At 36.8% G+C, this 14,532-nt stretch overlaps 3 protein-coding genes across 10 annotated transcripts; all 3 read left to right on the plus strand.

Moving 5' to 3' along the window:
• Window positions 1–17: 17 nt before the first annotated feature.
• On the plus strand, window positions 18–5,399 carry LOC103857437 (transcriptional corepressor LEUNIG_HOMOLOG-like). 5 transcript variants are annotated; one of them, XM_033286268.1, is made up of 13 exons: window positions 18–2,436; window positions 2,526–2,623; window positions 2,721–2,924; window positions 3,052–3,152; window positions 3,224–3,321; window positions 3,403–3,472; window positions 3,565–3,639; window positions 3,742–3,912; window positions 4,143–4,231; window positions 4,325–4,409; window positions 4,488–4,552; window positions 4,648–5,006; window positions 5,091–5,380. In XM_033286268.1, exons 1-13 carry the CDS (start codon window positions 2,405–2,407, stop codon window positions 5,183–5,185), a joined length of 1,542 nt encoding a protein of 513 aa, XP_033142159.1. In that variant the 5' UTR covers window positions 18–2,404; the 3' UTR covers window positions 5,186–5,380. The 5 variants fall into 5 exon arrangements, with proteins under 5 accessions (XP_033142159.1, XP_033142157.1, XP_033142158.1 ...); XM_009134618.2 differs by having other exon boundaries at window positions 31–2,436; window positions 4,325–4,552; window positions 4,648–4,837; window positions 4,907–5,005; window positions 5,091–5,399; XM_033286267.1 differs by having other exon boundaries at window positions 23–2,436; window positions 4,325–4,552; window positions 4,648–5,005; window positions 5,091–5,399.
• Window positions 5,400–5,554: 155 nt separating this feature from the next.
• On the plus strand, window positions 5,555–10,570 carry LOC103857436 (transcriptional corepressor LEUNIG_HOMOLOG). 3 transcript variants are annotated; one of them, XM_009134616.3, is made up of 19 exons: window positions 5,555–5,674; window positions 5,836–5,911; window positions 5,996–6,047; window positions 6,127–6,224; window positions 6,329–6,438; window positions 6,513–6,784; window positions 6,876–6,954; window positions 7,052–7,163; window positions 7,371–7,420; window positions 7,511–7,786; window positions 8,068–8,133; window positions 8,229–8,456; window positions 8,599–8,743; window positions 8,823–8,932; window positions 9,040–9,189; window positions 9,271–9,426; window positions 9,513–9,629; window positions 9,797–9,994; window positions 10,149–10,570. In XM_009134616.3, the coding sequence occupies exons 3-19, from the start codon at window positions 6,016–6,018 to the stop codon at window positions 10,290–10,292; spliced, it is 2,343 nt and encodes a 780-aa protein (XP_009132864.1). In that variant the 5' UTR covers window positions 5,555–5,674; window positions 5,836–5,911; window positions 5,996–6,015; the 3' UTR covers window positions 10,293–10,570. The 3 variants fall into 3 exon arrangements, with proteins under 3 accessions (XP_009132864.1, XP_009132865.1, XP_018513395.1); XM_009134617.3 differs by having other exon boundaries at window positions 8,605–8,743; XM_018657879.2 differs by having other exon boundaries at window positions 5,614–5,674; window positions 5,833–5,911.
• Window positions 10,571–11,742: 1,172 nt separating this feature from the next.
• Window positions 11,743–13,739, plus strand: LOC103857438 (cyclin-dependent kinase inhibitor 4). Of its 2 annotated transcripts, none has more exons than XM_009134621.3 (3): window positions 11,743–12,310; window positions 12,919–13,137; window positions 13,226–13,739. In XM_009134621.3, exons 1-3 carry the CDS (start codon window positions 11,856–11,858, stop codon window positions 13,293–13,295), a joined length of 744 nt encoding a protein of 247 aa, XP_009132869.1. In that variant the 5' UTR covers window positions 11,743–11,855; the 3' UTR covers window positions 13,296–13,739. The 2 variants fall into 2 exon arrangements, with proteins under 2 accessions (XP_009132869.1, XP_009132868.1); XM_009134620.3 differs by having other exon boundaries at window positions 11,749–12,310; window positions 12,910–13,137.
• Window positions 13,740–14,532: the final 793 nt, after the last annotated feature.

The following is a 14,532-nucleotide window of genomic DNA, read 5'->3' on the forward strand; positions in this document are numbered from 1 at the left end:
TTGGGTTTTTTATTAAGTACGGTTTAGTTTAGTTTCTCTCTATATTCTCTATTCATTTTTATGATTGACAAATTTTGCATGGGTAGTGTAATTATTTTAAGATTGTTAACGAATGTAATTGAATCTGGATTAATGTCAATAAACTTATATGCATTCAGAATAGAGATAACCATGAGGAAAACCGGCATTGAACTAACCGGTGTTCAACTTGTAATAAAGCAAAGATAATATAATTGGTTGAGTATACCACAATAATATTAAATGATGTCTATCTGTCATTGGACAATTTATTTATGTCTGCCAACTGCCCAGTTGATCTCTGATCTCATCCAACAAAAACAAGAAAATGAAAAGAATTGATAATCTATACGATATATAAATATGCATACAGAGTGAATTGTATGCATCAGTTTCCGATGAAAAATGAATGAAATACTCTGGAATGTTGGGAGCAAAAGAACCTGAAATTGAAGGATATATACATTGTTGTTTAATTCATGTTCATAGCAATCATCAGTTAGATTTTCTTTATAAATAAAATAAGTGCCATTTCTTGACTTATAGTCCAGCATGTTTTTATACTGAGAAAAATTAATTTACTACATGAATAAACTGTGCGTTCATAAAAAACAAATTTTGACAAATCGTTACACCAAAAAAAAAAAAAATTTGACAAATCGTGGCTGATTTATTTCCCTTTTATAATTCCCCTCAATAATTGAAGGATCTTTTTGCATGATTCAAACGCTAAATGTGTTCTCATTTACTGAAAAAGAAGCGATCTCATTTATTGTGTCAGTACCAAACACAGTATTAACTTTTCAATTTACAAACCAACACATAAAGAAAAACAGTACGTACGTACATGCACCATTTACTAAGTTTTTCGTTTGTTATATGCACCATTTACCAACTTACTTTTAGAAGACAAATTTTCATGTCGGCTTGGTCAGTTATATTATAGATTACTCATATACAGTAAATTCAAGTTATTTCTAAATGACTAGGTTAATATAATGATATTTTTGAATTGATTTGCATTGAGAATAGGCAGTTATTATAGATAACGTATCCTATCGCAAAATACAAAATATTTAACTTGTATTTCGAGCCATTTTTCATGCTGAACATCTAAATAAGCTTCTAACTGGGAGATAAAAGATGGTAAGACAATTTGACTTCGGGTAATGCATACTAATGTGCATTATTGAGTGTATGAGACCATCTATATTTTGTTAAATCGTACGTTCCGATCTCATACAAGACTCTTAACTAGAAACCATCTACAACTTAGACACATGTACCTTGATCCTTAACTGATCTAATAAAAGATGACCCAAGAGGAGGTAATAAAATTATTTGAAGTATGTTGCTACTTGTCTTTCCTTCATGAAAAACATAACAAACTGATCAAGAAAGTCTTTGACATCAGAGTCTTTAAGAGCTTCTCCAGCTATAGTTTCTTGATAGGAATATAACCAGATCCAAAAAGTAGGAAAGAGAGACATATGTAGTTTCTTGTCGGATTGTCAAGTTTTGGTTCTTGGTTATTGTGGAAGGTCAAAAGGCGGCAACGGTAGATATAAGTTGAGAAGACTTCGTGTTTTGGGTTCTAGAAGCAGATTATATCATCTGCCTGGCCGAGGGCAACATCAATATATCCAAATCATTGTGTTTTGCTTTGTTGAAAAGTTTATTGCGTTGAATGGTCGTATGTTTTTGTGTAAATGGTTTTCAGTTGCTGTGTTTTTGGTTTTAGATTCTAGTTCTTGTGCCTTGTTTGTGATCCGTAAGTTGCCCCAATATTGGATTTACTTGCCTTCTTGTGGGCTCTTGTTTATGAGGATTCTTTGTTATCCACCAGTTTATTTGTATTTAATGAATAATTATCATATGGAAACAAAAAAACATACCTGCTGGTTGATGCGCTAATAACTAAAACGACGGGTCCACGTGGTTAATAACATAATAACAGAAACCAATATTAAGCCCATTAAGGATCTTACAACTCCAAGCATGGAGGCCCATTAATAAACCTCTGAAACATCTCCAAAAATTATTCAAAACCTCTTTTCATCTGATCTCTCTCCCTCTCTCAGGTGAAAACAGTTCACTGGAATCTCTCCACACCCTAAGATTCTCAATCTCGTTTCTTTTCTCTCAAGTAAACTGTTATCCTTCAAATTATCAATTAGATTACTTCTATGTTCATGTTGGCGTTAAACCCCGATTCTCATTTTAATTTTTCTTTGTATATGCTTGATCTCTAAAGCTACCGACTTTTAAGAAGAAGATCGAATTAGGGTTCGGAATTGTTTAGGCGGTTGGTTTCTTTACCGTCAAACAATCGAAACTCTGAAGTCAATTCAAGATTTGACTAGCTTATCTTAGGGCTGAAGCTATCATGGCGCAGAGTAATTGGGAAGCTGATAAGATGTAAGTGAAGCTGAAATTGAATTCTTCGTGGAAAGTTATAACCTTTTTTAAAAACAATTTTGTTTCTCATGTTTTTGTTGGGTGTGTAGGCTTGACACTTACATATATGATCATCTGGTAAAGAAGAAACTGCATAACATTGCTAAGTCTTTTGTGACTGAAGGCAAAGTCTCTCCTGATCCTGTTGGTAAGAAACCCACTTTTGAAGTTTATGTTTTTGTCCTAGTTTCAATGGGAATTGACTCGTTGGAGTTTAATGTGTTTGTGTTGTGTGAATGATGTAGCAATTGATGCTCCTGGTGGGTTTCTGTTTGAGTGGTGGTCTGTGTTCTGGGAGATGTTCTATGCTAGGACGAAGGAGAAGCATGATGAGTCTGTTGTTGAGTATGGGCTTAACGTTTACATCTTTGATTATCTGGTGAAGAAGAAACTGCATTACACTGCTAAGTTGTTCATGACTGAAGTGAAAGTCTCTCCGGATAATGTTGGTATGTTTTTGTCCTGTTGGCTTCTTTTGATTGTTCTGATTCAAGCTGTTTTTTTTTCGGTTTTTATTGTGTATTGGGTTTTAAAACTAAGTGATTGACTCGTTGGTGATTCTTGTGAATGATGTAGCAATTGATGATCCTCGTGGGTTTCTTTCTGAGTGGTGGTCTTTGTTCTGGGACGTCTACATTGCTAAAACGAATGAGAAGCATTATGAGTCTACTGCAGAGGTGGGCTTATCTACTACCATCTGGAGATGTTTTTTTATTTGGTAACTGACGAGTGGCTTTGATATATATAGGCGCAACAAGGTAAACCGAAGGAGCAAATGAAGCAACCCAATCCAATTAACACTGAGACATCCCAAACCCATATGGATGCAGGGACAATCCATCATGGGTAAAAAATTTGTCTCTGCTTAATTTTTGTTGCATGCATAAATATTGTCCTCACTCCTCACACCGTTTCACCTTGAAACAGTCAGATGGTCCAAGGGAATAATCAAGGAGGTGTTTCGGCAGCACTTCAGTCACGCACTCAGCAGACCCCTGTAAGATTAATGTGTTTGTGTTATCCTAACAGCTTTTGGCTGCCAAACATCTTTCTGATTTTCCATTTTTCCGCTGCTTTTTTGGTCTTTAGCTTATCAACATGCCGCCTGTACAGCACTCTTCGTCTCAGCAACAAGATCCCTTACTATCACAGCAATCACAACAGGTACTTTTATGTGGTTTGTTTGGTCCAAATTAGTATATATATTTTTTTCAGTTTGTGAGATGATTGAGATAGACCAACAACTTCCTTTTTTGTCTCTGGTAGAACAACAGTACAGGGTCAGGAAACATGGTCGGCTCATCCAACTCACAGCTGTCAACTCCTTCAACGCATACCCCTGTCGAAGGAGATGCTATGACTGGTAACATGCCAAAAGGGCCAATGATGTATGGTTCTGATGCAATAGGTGGTCTTGCATCATCAGCAAACCAACTGGTATGTTTCTTAAAACAGACTAGCTTTGTTCTAGTAGCATATGAAACCAGCATGCAGTAGTCTTGTGTGAAAGGAAGTGCTTTGTGCATTGCCCATGGAGCGGTCTTATTTTTCATATAAGAAATATAGCTGCAGGATGACATGGAACCGTTTGGAGATGTGGGAGCCCTAGAAGATAACATAGAATCGTTGTTTTTATTTGGTAACTGACCTGTGGCTCTGAAATATAGTGGCAACAAGGTAAAGCGGAGGAGGAGCAAATTCAAATGAAGCAACTCAATCCAGTGAACACTGAGACATCAGGAACAAACAATCATGGGTAAAAATTGAATTGCCTTCATTTTTTCTTTTGCAGTCATATTTACTGTCCTCACACCGTTTCACCCCCTTTCTTCTCATGTTCCTAAAACAGTGAGATGGTCCAAAGGAATGATCAAGGAGGAGATGTATCGGCAGCAATACTGAAGCAACTTAAGTCACAAACTCAGCAGACCCCTGTAATTACCTTACTTGATAGAATCTTCTTCTCTGTTTTAGTAACCTTTCTGCATTGTACTAAACACATGGGGCTAAAGTTGGAAGCTGGAGAAGGAGAATCACGTAAGCGATGCAAATGCAAAAAGTCCAAGTGTTTGCAACTGTAAGCTATACATAATTCCACTTGTTTGTGATCTTTTAGGCTCTTCATCAAAAAGTTTTGTGTATTGATTATTCTCTCTTGATCTTTATGTGCAGTTTATGTGAATGCTTTTCTACTGGAGTCTATTGTACTACAGAGCCGCCATGCTCATGTACAGATTGCTTCAACAAACCTATTCATGAAGATACCGTCTTGGCTCCTGCTCGCAAAAAGTATGAGTCTCGGAACCCATTTGGATTTGCTCCTAGAGTCATCAGGAGCTCCCATTCAGTTATGAAAACCAGAGTAAGATATCATACACACATCTCTGCTTCATTCTTGTCTGAAAGGATAACAAGTTGTAATGACACGCAGGAAGAGGAGGATGCAAGAAAAAGTCCAGCTTCTGCTCGCCGTAAAAGTGGCTGCAACTGCAAGAAATCAAACTGTCAGAAATACTGTCAATGCTTTAAGGTTTTTCTATTGTTCTTTCTTCTAATAAAATCTATTTTGATTTAACTTTACTCTAATTTGGTATATGATGGTTTTTTTTTGAAAGGTGGTGTGGGCTGTACCGTAAACTGTAAATGTGAAGGGTGTGAGAACAGATTCGGCGTCAAAGCTTCAGTTTCCAAACCAACAAATAAAGATTAAACAGTTAGGCAAAAGGTTATGTGTACATGCATCTTTACGCTTAGAAAACAAAGTTCAATGTAGTCATATAAATTCAAACGGTACATTGCTAGATGACTAGGTTTATACTTTGTGAAATTTTGGATTGTTTTGCATTGAGAAAAAATGCAATTGTTTTTGTTATATAAAACGTACAGAATACATAGACTTTTACCATTTCAATTGGTTTCACTAATAAGATATTTAACAGCCTGTTCTTAGAAAAATGCAAATGTTTTAAGAGGAGACCCCGTTCAACTCATTCAAAATCTTCTTCTTAAAGCTTGAAGCCAATAGAAACCCCAATAAAAGGCCCACTAAGGAGCTTAAACAATGAGGCTCATTAATAAACATAAACCGAATCCTAAGCTTATTGAACCAAATCCTGATCTCCAAACCTGTTTAAAACCTTTTCATCTGATCTCTCTCTCTCTATCTCTCCTGATCGATTTACTTCGATAGCTCCTCCAGGTGAAAAAAAACAATTCACTTGAATTTCTCCAAACCCTAGATTCCCAATTTCGTTATTTCTCATTCAATCATCAATTCGATTACTTCTACGCTCAATTCGACGAATCCCTGAAGTAATTTTAATTTTCTCGATTATCATTCTGATTTCTCTGTATGTGCAGCTGGCAATGCTTGATCTCTAGTTTTGAAGATCGAATTAGAGTTTCGAAACACACTGATTCGTTTGGGCTTACTCAGGTTAGTCTCTTTTATCACCAAACAATCGCAATTCTAAGTCAATTGTTATGAATTGAGATTTGAATCACTTTAATTTCCTTATAGCTCGATCTCTGGCTGGAGCTATGGCGCAGAGTAATTGGGAAGCGGATAAGATGTAAGTTAATTGTGTGGTAAAGTTTCAATTCCCAGATTTTTATTTTTTTGTTAACTTTCCTTTTGTTGGGTGGGTGTAGGCTTGACGTTTACATATATGATTATTTGGTGAAGAAGAAACTTCATAACACTGCTAAGTCCTTTATGACTGAAGGAAAAGTCTCTCCTGATCCTGTTGGTATGTTTTTGCCCTGTTGGCTTCTTTTGATTGTTTTTTTTTCATTGTCTTTTGGGTTATTAAGCTAAGTGATTGAATGGTTTGAGTTCATGTGAATGATGTAGCGATTGATGCTCCTGGTGGGTTTCTTTTTGAGTGGTGGTCTGTGTTCTGGGACATCTTTATTGCAAGGACGAATGAGAAGCATTCTGAGTCTGCTGCAGCTTATATAGAGGTGGGCTATCTATCGTCTGGAGATATGTTTTTTTTTCTTCAGTTTGGTAACTGAGCGGTGGCCTTGATGTTTAGGCGCAACAAGGTAAAGCGAAGGAGCAGCAAATGCAATTGCAGCAGCTGCAGATGATGCGCCAAGCTCAAATGCGTAGGGATCCTTCTCTTGGGGGTCCGATGAATGCTATTGTTTCTGATGGGATGGTTGGGCAGTCTAACAATGCCAGTGCTATGGCTGCAAAAATGTACGAGGAACGTATGAAGCAACCTAATCCAATGAACGCTGAGACATCCCAACCCCATATGGATCCGAGGATGGCCCTTCTCAAATCAGGAACAAGCCATCATGGGTAAAAAATTTGTCTCGGCTTAATTTTTTTTGCAGGCATATTTACTGTCATATCACCGTTTCACCCCTGTCTCGTCTTGTTCCTGAAACAGTCAGATGGTCCAAGGGAATCATCAAGGAGGTGTTTCGGCAGCACTGCAGCAACTTCAGTCACGAACTCAGCAGACCCCTGTAATTACCTTACTTGATGATGACTGTTCAAATCTCCTTTTTCAGGAAAGTTTCCAGTTAAAATTTTTGTGTGTATCTGAATCTCTTGAACGTGCAGGAAATCAAAAGTGAAGTAAATCTTGGAGCATCTCCAAGACAACTGCCAGTGGATCCGTCTACAGTTTATGGCCAGGGGATTCTGCAATCGAAGCCTGGGATGGGGAGTGCAGGTAAATGAATCCAATGTAACGCTTACGGGATTATACAGTGGCAATTGTTTGACCCTTGACTCCAAAATTAACAAATTATTCCCTGTTATATTCTGAGAATTTATGGTGAATTACACAGGGTGATATGGTTAATAGCCTCTTGTGAGAAAATTTTGTTTATATTTTGTTAGATCAAGTCTTATGGTTTTATGTTTTTCTCTTGTCAAGGATTAAATCCTGGAGTTGGTGTTCTTCCTTTGAAGGGATGGCCATTAACTGTAAGTCTCTGTGGTTCCTTTGCATGATTTATCTTTTCTTGTCATGCCGAATCCAGTTTTTCATCAAATTTGTTGACAAATGTTATACAGGGCATCGATAATATGCGACAAGGTCTAGGCCCTCAGGTTCAGAAAGCTTTCCTTCAAAATCAAGGTCAATTTCAGCTCTCACCACAGCAGCAGCAACAACAACAGATCATGGCTCAGGTTCAAGGGCAAGGAAATATGACTAATTCGTCCGTGTATGGCGACATGGACACTCGCAGATTTTCAGGATTGCCCAGAGGAAACCTGAATTCCAAAGATGGCCAACAGAATGCAAATGATGGTTCTATTGGATCCCCTATGCTGTCAAATTCGTCAAAAGTAAGATTTTTTTTCCCTAAAAATCAGCACAAAAAATGCATATCCCTGTTGAATGCAGTGGCATCTGTTTAGCTGAATTCTTTTATTTTTCAAGTGAACTTTCCACTATAAGCATAATGTTTTTGTGTCATCCTAAGGTTGATCTATCAAGGGAACACAATTTGGTTTCTCCTTGTTAACCACATCCTCCAAAAGAAAATTTATCTGCATATAAATAGCTTTTGACTCCCAAACATCTTTCTGATTTTCCATTTTTTTCCGTTATTGTTTTTGGTCTTTAGCTTATAAACATGCCGCAAGTACAGCAATCTTCTTCTCAGCAACAAGATCCTTTACTATCACAGCAGGTACTTTTATGTTTATCATGTGGTTTTGTCTACATTAGTATAATTTTAGTTTGTAAGATCATTGATTCACAACTTCCTTTTTGTGTCTTTGATAGAACAACCGCAAAAGAAAAGGACCTTCATCTTCTGGTCCTGCTAACAGCACAGGGACAGGAAACACGGTCGGCCCATCCAACTCACAGCCGTCAACTCCTTCAACGCATACCCCTGTCGAAGGAGTTGCTATGACTGGTAACATGCAGCATGTGAATAACATGCCAAAAGGGCCAATGATGTATGGTTCTGATGCAATAGGTGGTCTTGCATCATCAGCAAATCAACTGGTATGTTTCTTAAAACAATCTAGCTTGGTTCTTGTAACATCTGAATCCAGCATGCAGTTCCTTGTGTGAAAGGAAGTGCTTTCTTAGCGGCTTTAGTATCCTAGCCCTTTTATTTTCATCTTTCTTATGATAAGAAATGTAGCTGCAGGATGACATGGAACCGTTTGGAGATGTGGGAGCCCTAGAAGATAACGTTGAATCGTTTTTATCCCAAGATGATGGAGATGGAGGAAGCTTGTTTGGCACCCTAAAGCGTAACCCTTCTGAGCATACCGAAACCTCAAAGGGTATTATCTCGCCCCCTCAGACTAAAAATTCTCTACTAATAGACGATATATAGTAACAGTGGTCCTTTTTTTCTCTCAGTTTTTAGTTTCAATGAGGTTGGCTCTATAAGAAGAAGTGCCAGTAAGGTCATCTGCTGTAACTTCTCATCTGATGGAAAATTGTTGGCTAGTGCTGGACATGATAAGAAGGTGCAACATCTTAATCTCTGAGGACGGAGCATAATGTGGATGCAAATTTATAGATTTTGTTTGTTTAAGAACAGATAATGTGGATGCAAATTTCTTTATGTCAGTAGGTGTTTATTTGGAACATGGAAACGCTACACACTGAGATCCCTCCGGAAGAACATGGTCATATCATCACAGATGTTCGTTTCCAACCTAATTCAACTCAACTGGCTACGTCGTCGTTCGACAAAACTATCAAAATATGGGATGTTTCTAAGGTATAGTAATTCATCTCTTTTTAACTGAATCCATTTTTTCTTGTTATGTTGTGACTTACTAACCACTACTAATTTGTGCAGCCTGGTTACTTCGTACGAACAATTTCTGGTCACAATGCACCTGTAATGTCCCTTGATTTTCACCCGAAGAAAACCGATCTTTTCTGCTCTTGTGATACCAACAATGAGATTCGTTTCTGGAGCATCAACGCTGCTAATTGCCTTCGTGGTATAAAGGCAAGCCTCCCTGAACTTTCGTATGCCGTGTCTTCTCCTCGAGTTGAACTTTGTGTTTTCTAATCTTTTGAGTTTTACAAGCACAGGGTGCTAGCACGCAAGTACGGTATCAGCCAAAACTTGGACAAATGCTTGCTGCAGCTTCGGAAAATATTGTGTCAATTTTCGATGTTGAACAGTACAGAGGGGTCCATTCGTTTAAGGTAAACCCGAAGATAATTTTTTTTTTTAATTACTTCTTCAGTCTACAGCAGGCAGGACTTGTTTTCTACTTTTAGGACTTATGCAACTTGGAAGTCCAATGTGTTCTCTTGTTTGACAAAATCCAATGATTATGTACTCATGGCTTGACTTATCTTTGATCTGTTAGGGACATTCCTCAAGTGTGCATTCTATTTGTTGGAACCCAACCGGAGAGTTGGTAGCTTCTCTTAGCGAAGACAGTGTTAAAGTATGGTCTGCGGGCTCAGGAGAATGCATCCACGAGCTCAGTTCTAGTGGAAACAAATTCCACTCTTGCGTTTATCACCCTACCTATCCCAATCTCTTGGTCATCGGTGGTTACCAGGTATTATTCATAATCCCCTGAATTTCAGAAGCTTTGATTGAATCTGTATCACCATTAACCACCGTTCAATAGAATCTGGCTGTCTACAGTTGCTTGATGTGAATGATTTTCTCAGTCAGTTGCTTTAACTTTTTGTAAAACGAATCTATTGCAGTCACTGGAGCTGTGGGACACAGGAGAGAACAAATGTATGACAATAGCGGCTCACGAGTGTGTGATCTCTGCCTTAGCTCAGTCATCTTCTACAGGAATGATGGCGTCTGCAAGTCATGACAAGTCTGTAAAGATTTGGAAGTAGAAAAAAATATTTATCTTCTTTCAAGAAGAGCAGCTCAGGACTATTTTTGAGTCTAAATTCTTTGTTAAATGTTAAAATCAATAAGTTGTTTAATGGGTTTGTTTGCTTCAAAAGCAAAGGGACTTATGCTCATTCGAATCTTTGTTTTATGATCCTACTTTCTTTCTTGTTGTGATATCTAGTGTTTTAAGTGAGACACAGATGTAAGTAATTTCTCTAGTCACCGACCATTTTGTTGAAATAATTTCTTATAAATCAATCAAATAAACGTTTTTAAATGACCTCTATACATAAACACTTGGTTGGTTGTTTTTTTTTTGTCAGCGGTTGTTTTGTTAAAGATGTTCACTGCAACCAAAAAATAAGCAGACACTATCAAAGTATCAATACTAAGTTATACTTAAGATGATACATATTTTAGTTTTTCACATAGATTAATAAAACAAATTAATTTTAGTATTAAATACTTATTTTTTTAATGATTGTCAATTTTCATAATATTAAAATAATAAAAGTTTAGTAAAGTCAATTATCTTTCTTTCTTTTTTGAAATTTACAGTTAGTTATTATTAGTTGATAAAAAGTGCACTGAAAATATAAAAAATATTTTGTTGAAACAATTTATTTCTGAAATATGCATTTTTATGAAACAGAAAAAATACTTTTTAAACAGTAAAATTATATGTTTATGCGAAATCAAAAAATTAAAAATTACTTTAAAATTATTTAGTTATAAATATATTGATACAAAATTAAACATAATATTAAGTAAAATTAAATCCAAACAAAAGTATATATGTTATTTGCTTATTAAACTTATATAGATGAAAAATAGGAATGAGAAAACAAACATAAGTTTATTTACATGATCCACTGGATAAAGAAACGAATAATCCTAAGCAACATCCAAATGAACCATTTGAATAAATAATTTATACAAATCATCTGAATAGAAATAACAAAGGGAGAAAAGAGCAACTTAATCGCTTTGTGATGTTCGGAGGTCTGTTCTAGACTTCTAGTACTAGTAGAAGTTGACATTCTAAATTCGTCCAATCTCATTACTCTTTCAGAAAAGATCAGATAAACCAATTGAGAGTAAATATAATTTTAAAATAATATCAAACCAATTGATATGTTTATATGAACTTATATATTGTGAATTCTCGAATTGATTCAGGTTGCATAGCCGCGAAATCTTTCCTTTCGAAGTGAACATTATTGTATTTTCGTGTAATATTAGCAGAAAAAGCGTTCAGTATAAAAGAACAGTATGCGTCATCATTTCTATTTACAATTATCGATATTATTACACTCACTCAAGTATTAGAAAAAAAACAAACAAGGCTCAATTAACTGAATATACATAAAAGAAATAATATATTACGTTCCAAAAATTACATAAAAGAAATAGAAAAGTACAGTGTATTGAAGAAAAAGATTAATACAAAAACAAATAAATAAAAAGAGAGACAGACCCCACACGGCACCATCTCCAGCCCTAACTCCAATCAGACCTTTTCTCCTCTCTCTCTCTGAGTATTCCATGAAACGCGTCGGAAAATGGGAAAATACATAAAGAAGAACAAACTCGACGGAGAAGCTCTATCCTTGATGGACGTCTCTCCTTCTCCTTCTCCACTCGGCGTTCTCACCCGAGCCAAGTCCTTAGCTCTCCAACGCCGCCTCCAAAAACCCCCCTCTTCCCCTTCTCCCAACCCTCCGCCGTCGAAACAGAAGATGACTGATTGTTCCGGCGGCTCGTATCTCCAGCTGCGGAGCCGCCGGCTCCAGAAGAAGCCTCCGATTGTCGTGATTCGCTCAAGTAAACGGAGAAAGCAACAGCAGCAGCGGAGGGAGGAAGAGGGTCGAAACCCTAACCCTAATCCCCAAAATTCGATTCGTGGGTCCGGTGGTGATGGGTCGTCGAGGTCGGATTCGGTTGCGGAGAGTGTCGTGTTTGGTAAAGAGAAGGACTTTAACGGTGGAATCAACAAGGAGCTCGATGGCAGTGAAAGGTATCGTTTTTCAATTATTTTCTCGATTTTAAATTTAATGTTTTTAAAATTTTATGATGCCATTTTTTGCTTTATCTGACACACTAGTCTCTCTGTTTCCAGGAAGTATATATTAATCAATTTCTTGAGATTTTTATTTTTATTTTGCTCTCTTCTTCAAGCTATTTCTGTGCTAGTGTGTCTGCTTTGAGTGTGTTAGATTGTTGTGTCTGAGATGCATTCTTGAAAGCTTAGTTTTCTTTGATTTTCTATTTAGTTTTGATGTTAAGATTTATCTAAAGTTGAAGATCTTGTTGGATACTAATCAATTTTTTACTCTGTTTTGGTATAAACTTTTCAAGCGTTTTCTTAAGCCAATGTCCATTGAGAGTTACATTACGTCGTCTTTGGTTCCCTTTGGTTTATGCTTTTTGATCTTTTGACCCACTATTCAACAGGTTACTGGTTATCCTTTTTCAGTAGGGCATGACTTAGATTAGCTTTAGGCGATAAAGTATGCTGGCTTTTTGCCACTAATTGAGGAAAATGTTAGTTAATCGCTTTTATCCTTGTGAGCGTTGTGCGGAGTGAGACGAAAGTAACATGTTATTTGCTTTTAGCTTCAACAGGACCACAAGTAGGGAATCCACACCATGCAGTTTGATACAAAAGCCAGAATCCATCCCAAGTCCTGGATCATCTACGAAGCTTAGCAACAGTATTAGTGACAACAGCAACAAAAGAGAAGAGAGCTTTTCAGGGAGCCATCGTCACCTACCAACTACACCTGAAATGGACGAGTTTTTCTCTGGTGCTGAAGAAGAACAACAAAAGCAATTCATTGAGAAGTATGTTCTGCAATGACTAAACCCTTTTGGTTATGATCTGTTCTGTTGTTCTGTGTCCCTAACGGTTCTGTTGATTCTTTTCTTTCAGGTACAACTTTGATCCTGTGAACGAACAACCACTACCGGGACGGTTTGAATGGAAGAAGGTAGATGATTAGAAAACAACGAAAAGGGGTGGGGGTGGTTAATAGTTAATAACAGACTATTATTAACATTATTCCTGCTAATTATCGGTTTGATCTTTTATTATCCATCATCCGTTTTCTTTAACTTTCCCAACATGTAAAGGAAACTTAGGACTAAAAACCCATTGTAGCGTTGGTGTCTGTAAACATAAGTGTCTGAAAAGGGTTTGTGTAACACATAACTGATACCAATCCTTTTCAGTTCTAAACAGATCACCTTACTATTAGTAGTATTACTAAACTATAAGAGAAAAGTCTGTAAGGGTTTAGGGGTTTAGAGTTCTTTTGGTTAATGGTTTAGTGGAAGTCTTGTTATAACTGTGTCCTGTAACCATAATAAAAATCTATCTATTTATGTTTATACATGTACTGATCTCAAAAACACTTTCAATAAAGACTTATCCTTCTCTGGCTTCATCTTAAGTTCTTGTTCTTATCATTATCATCATTATGGTCCATGTGTTGCGTTCTTCAGACATGTATACATCACAATGACAGGTAAATAGCATACATATATATGCCAATATAGAGAGACAGAATCTGTTTGTTATGGATTTGGATAGTGTCTCATAGTAGTGGTCTTTGTTATGTCTCTGTCTTCTCACTAAAATCAAAAGTGTTAGAAAGATTCTTTTTCTCTTTTTATCACTCTTGTGTGTACTTTTTCCACTTTGTGATTTGTGCCCACTACATATCATCATCATCATCATTGTCTTTTGATCTATCATAGGAACTTCGTCGCCTCTTTGCTTGTCATAAGATTCGTTTTTTGTGATTGATTCGAGTCTCCAGACGACGTCATTTGAAACAGTTACCGAACTAACCGCACGAATCCAATCCAAATGTGGTTTAAATGAAATTTATTTGTTCTCGAAGTTAACAAGTATCGAACTTTGTGCCAGCTGCTGTGACTTGCGGCCAAAGCGGTGAAGAGGTACAAAAGAAAGGACCCACAACTACAGTACGAGTCTTGGATTCTTTGTGTTGGGATGTGGTGTAGTGAGCTCAAGTCCACTAACTGCCACACACACTGTTTAAGTAACTGCCAGAAACTCCATACTGCAACCAATGAAAACATCTTTTTCTCTCCGGAATTTGCGATATGTGTTTTTCTTCTTCTTTGTTTCTCCCTTTTACAAACTTAATTAAGTGTTCTTGGTAAGATCTAGTTTAGAGAGTTTCTTGGTTAGTTTCTCCTCTAAAGTGTTAT

This window comes from Brassica rapa, chromosome A03 (genome assembly GCF_000309985.2).
Source record: "Brassica rapa cultivar Chiifu-401-42 chromosome A03, CAAS_Brap_v3.01, whole genome shotgun sequence".
NCBI classification, from domain to species: Eukaryota; Viridiplantae; Streptophyta; class Magnoliopsida; order Brassicales; family Brassicaceae; genus Brassica; species Brassica rapa.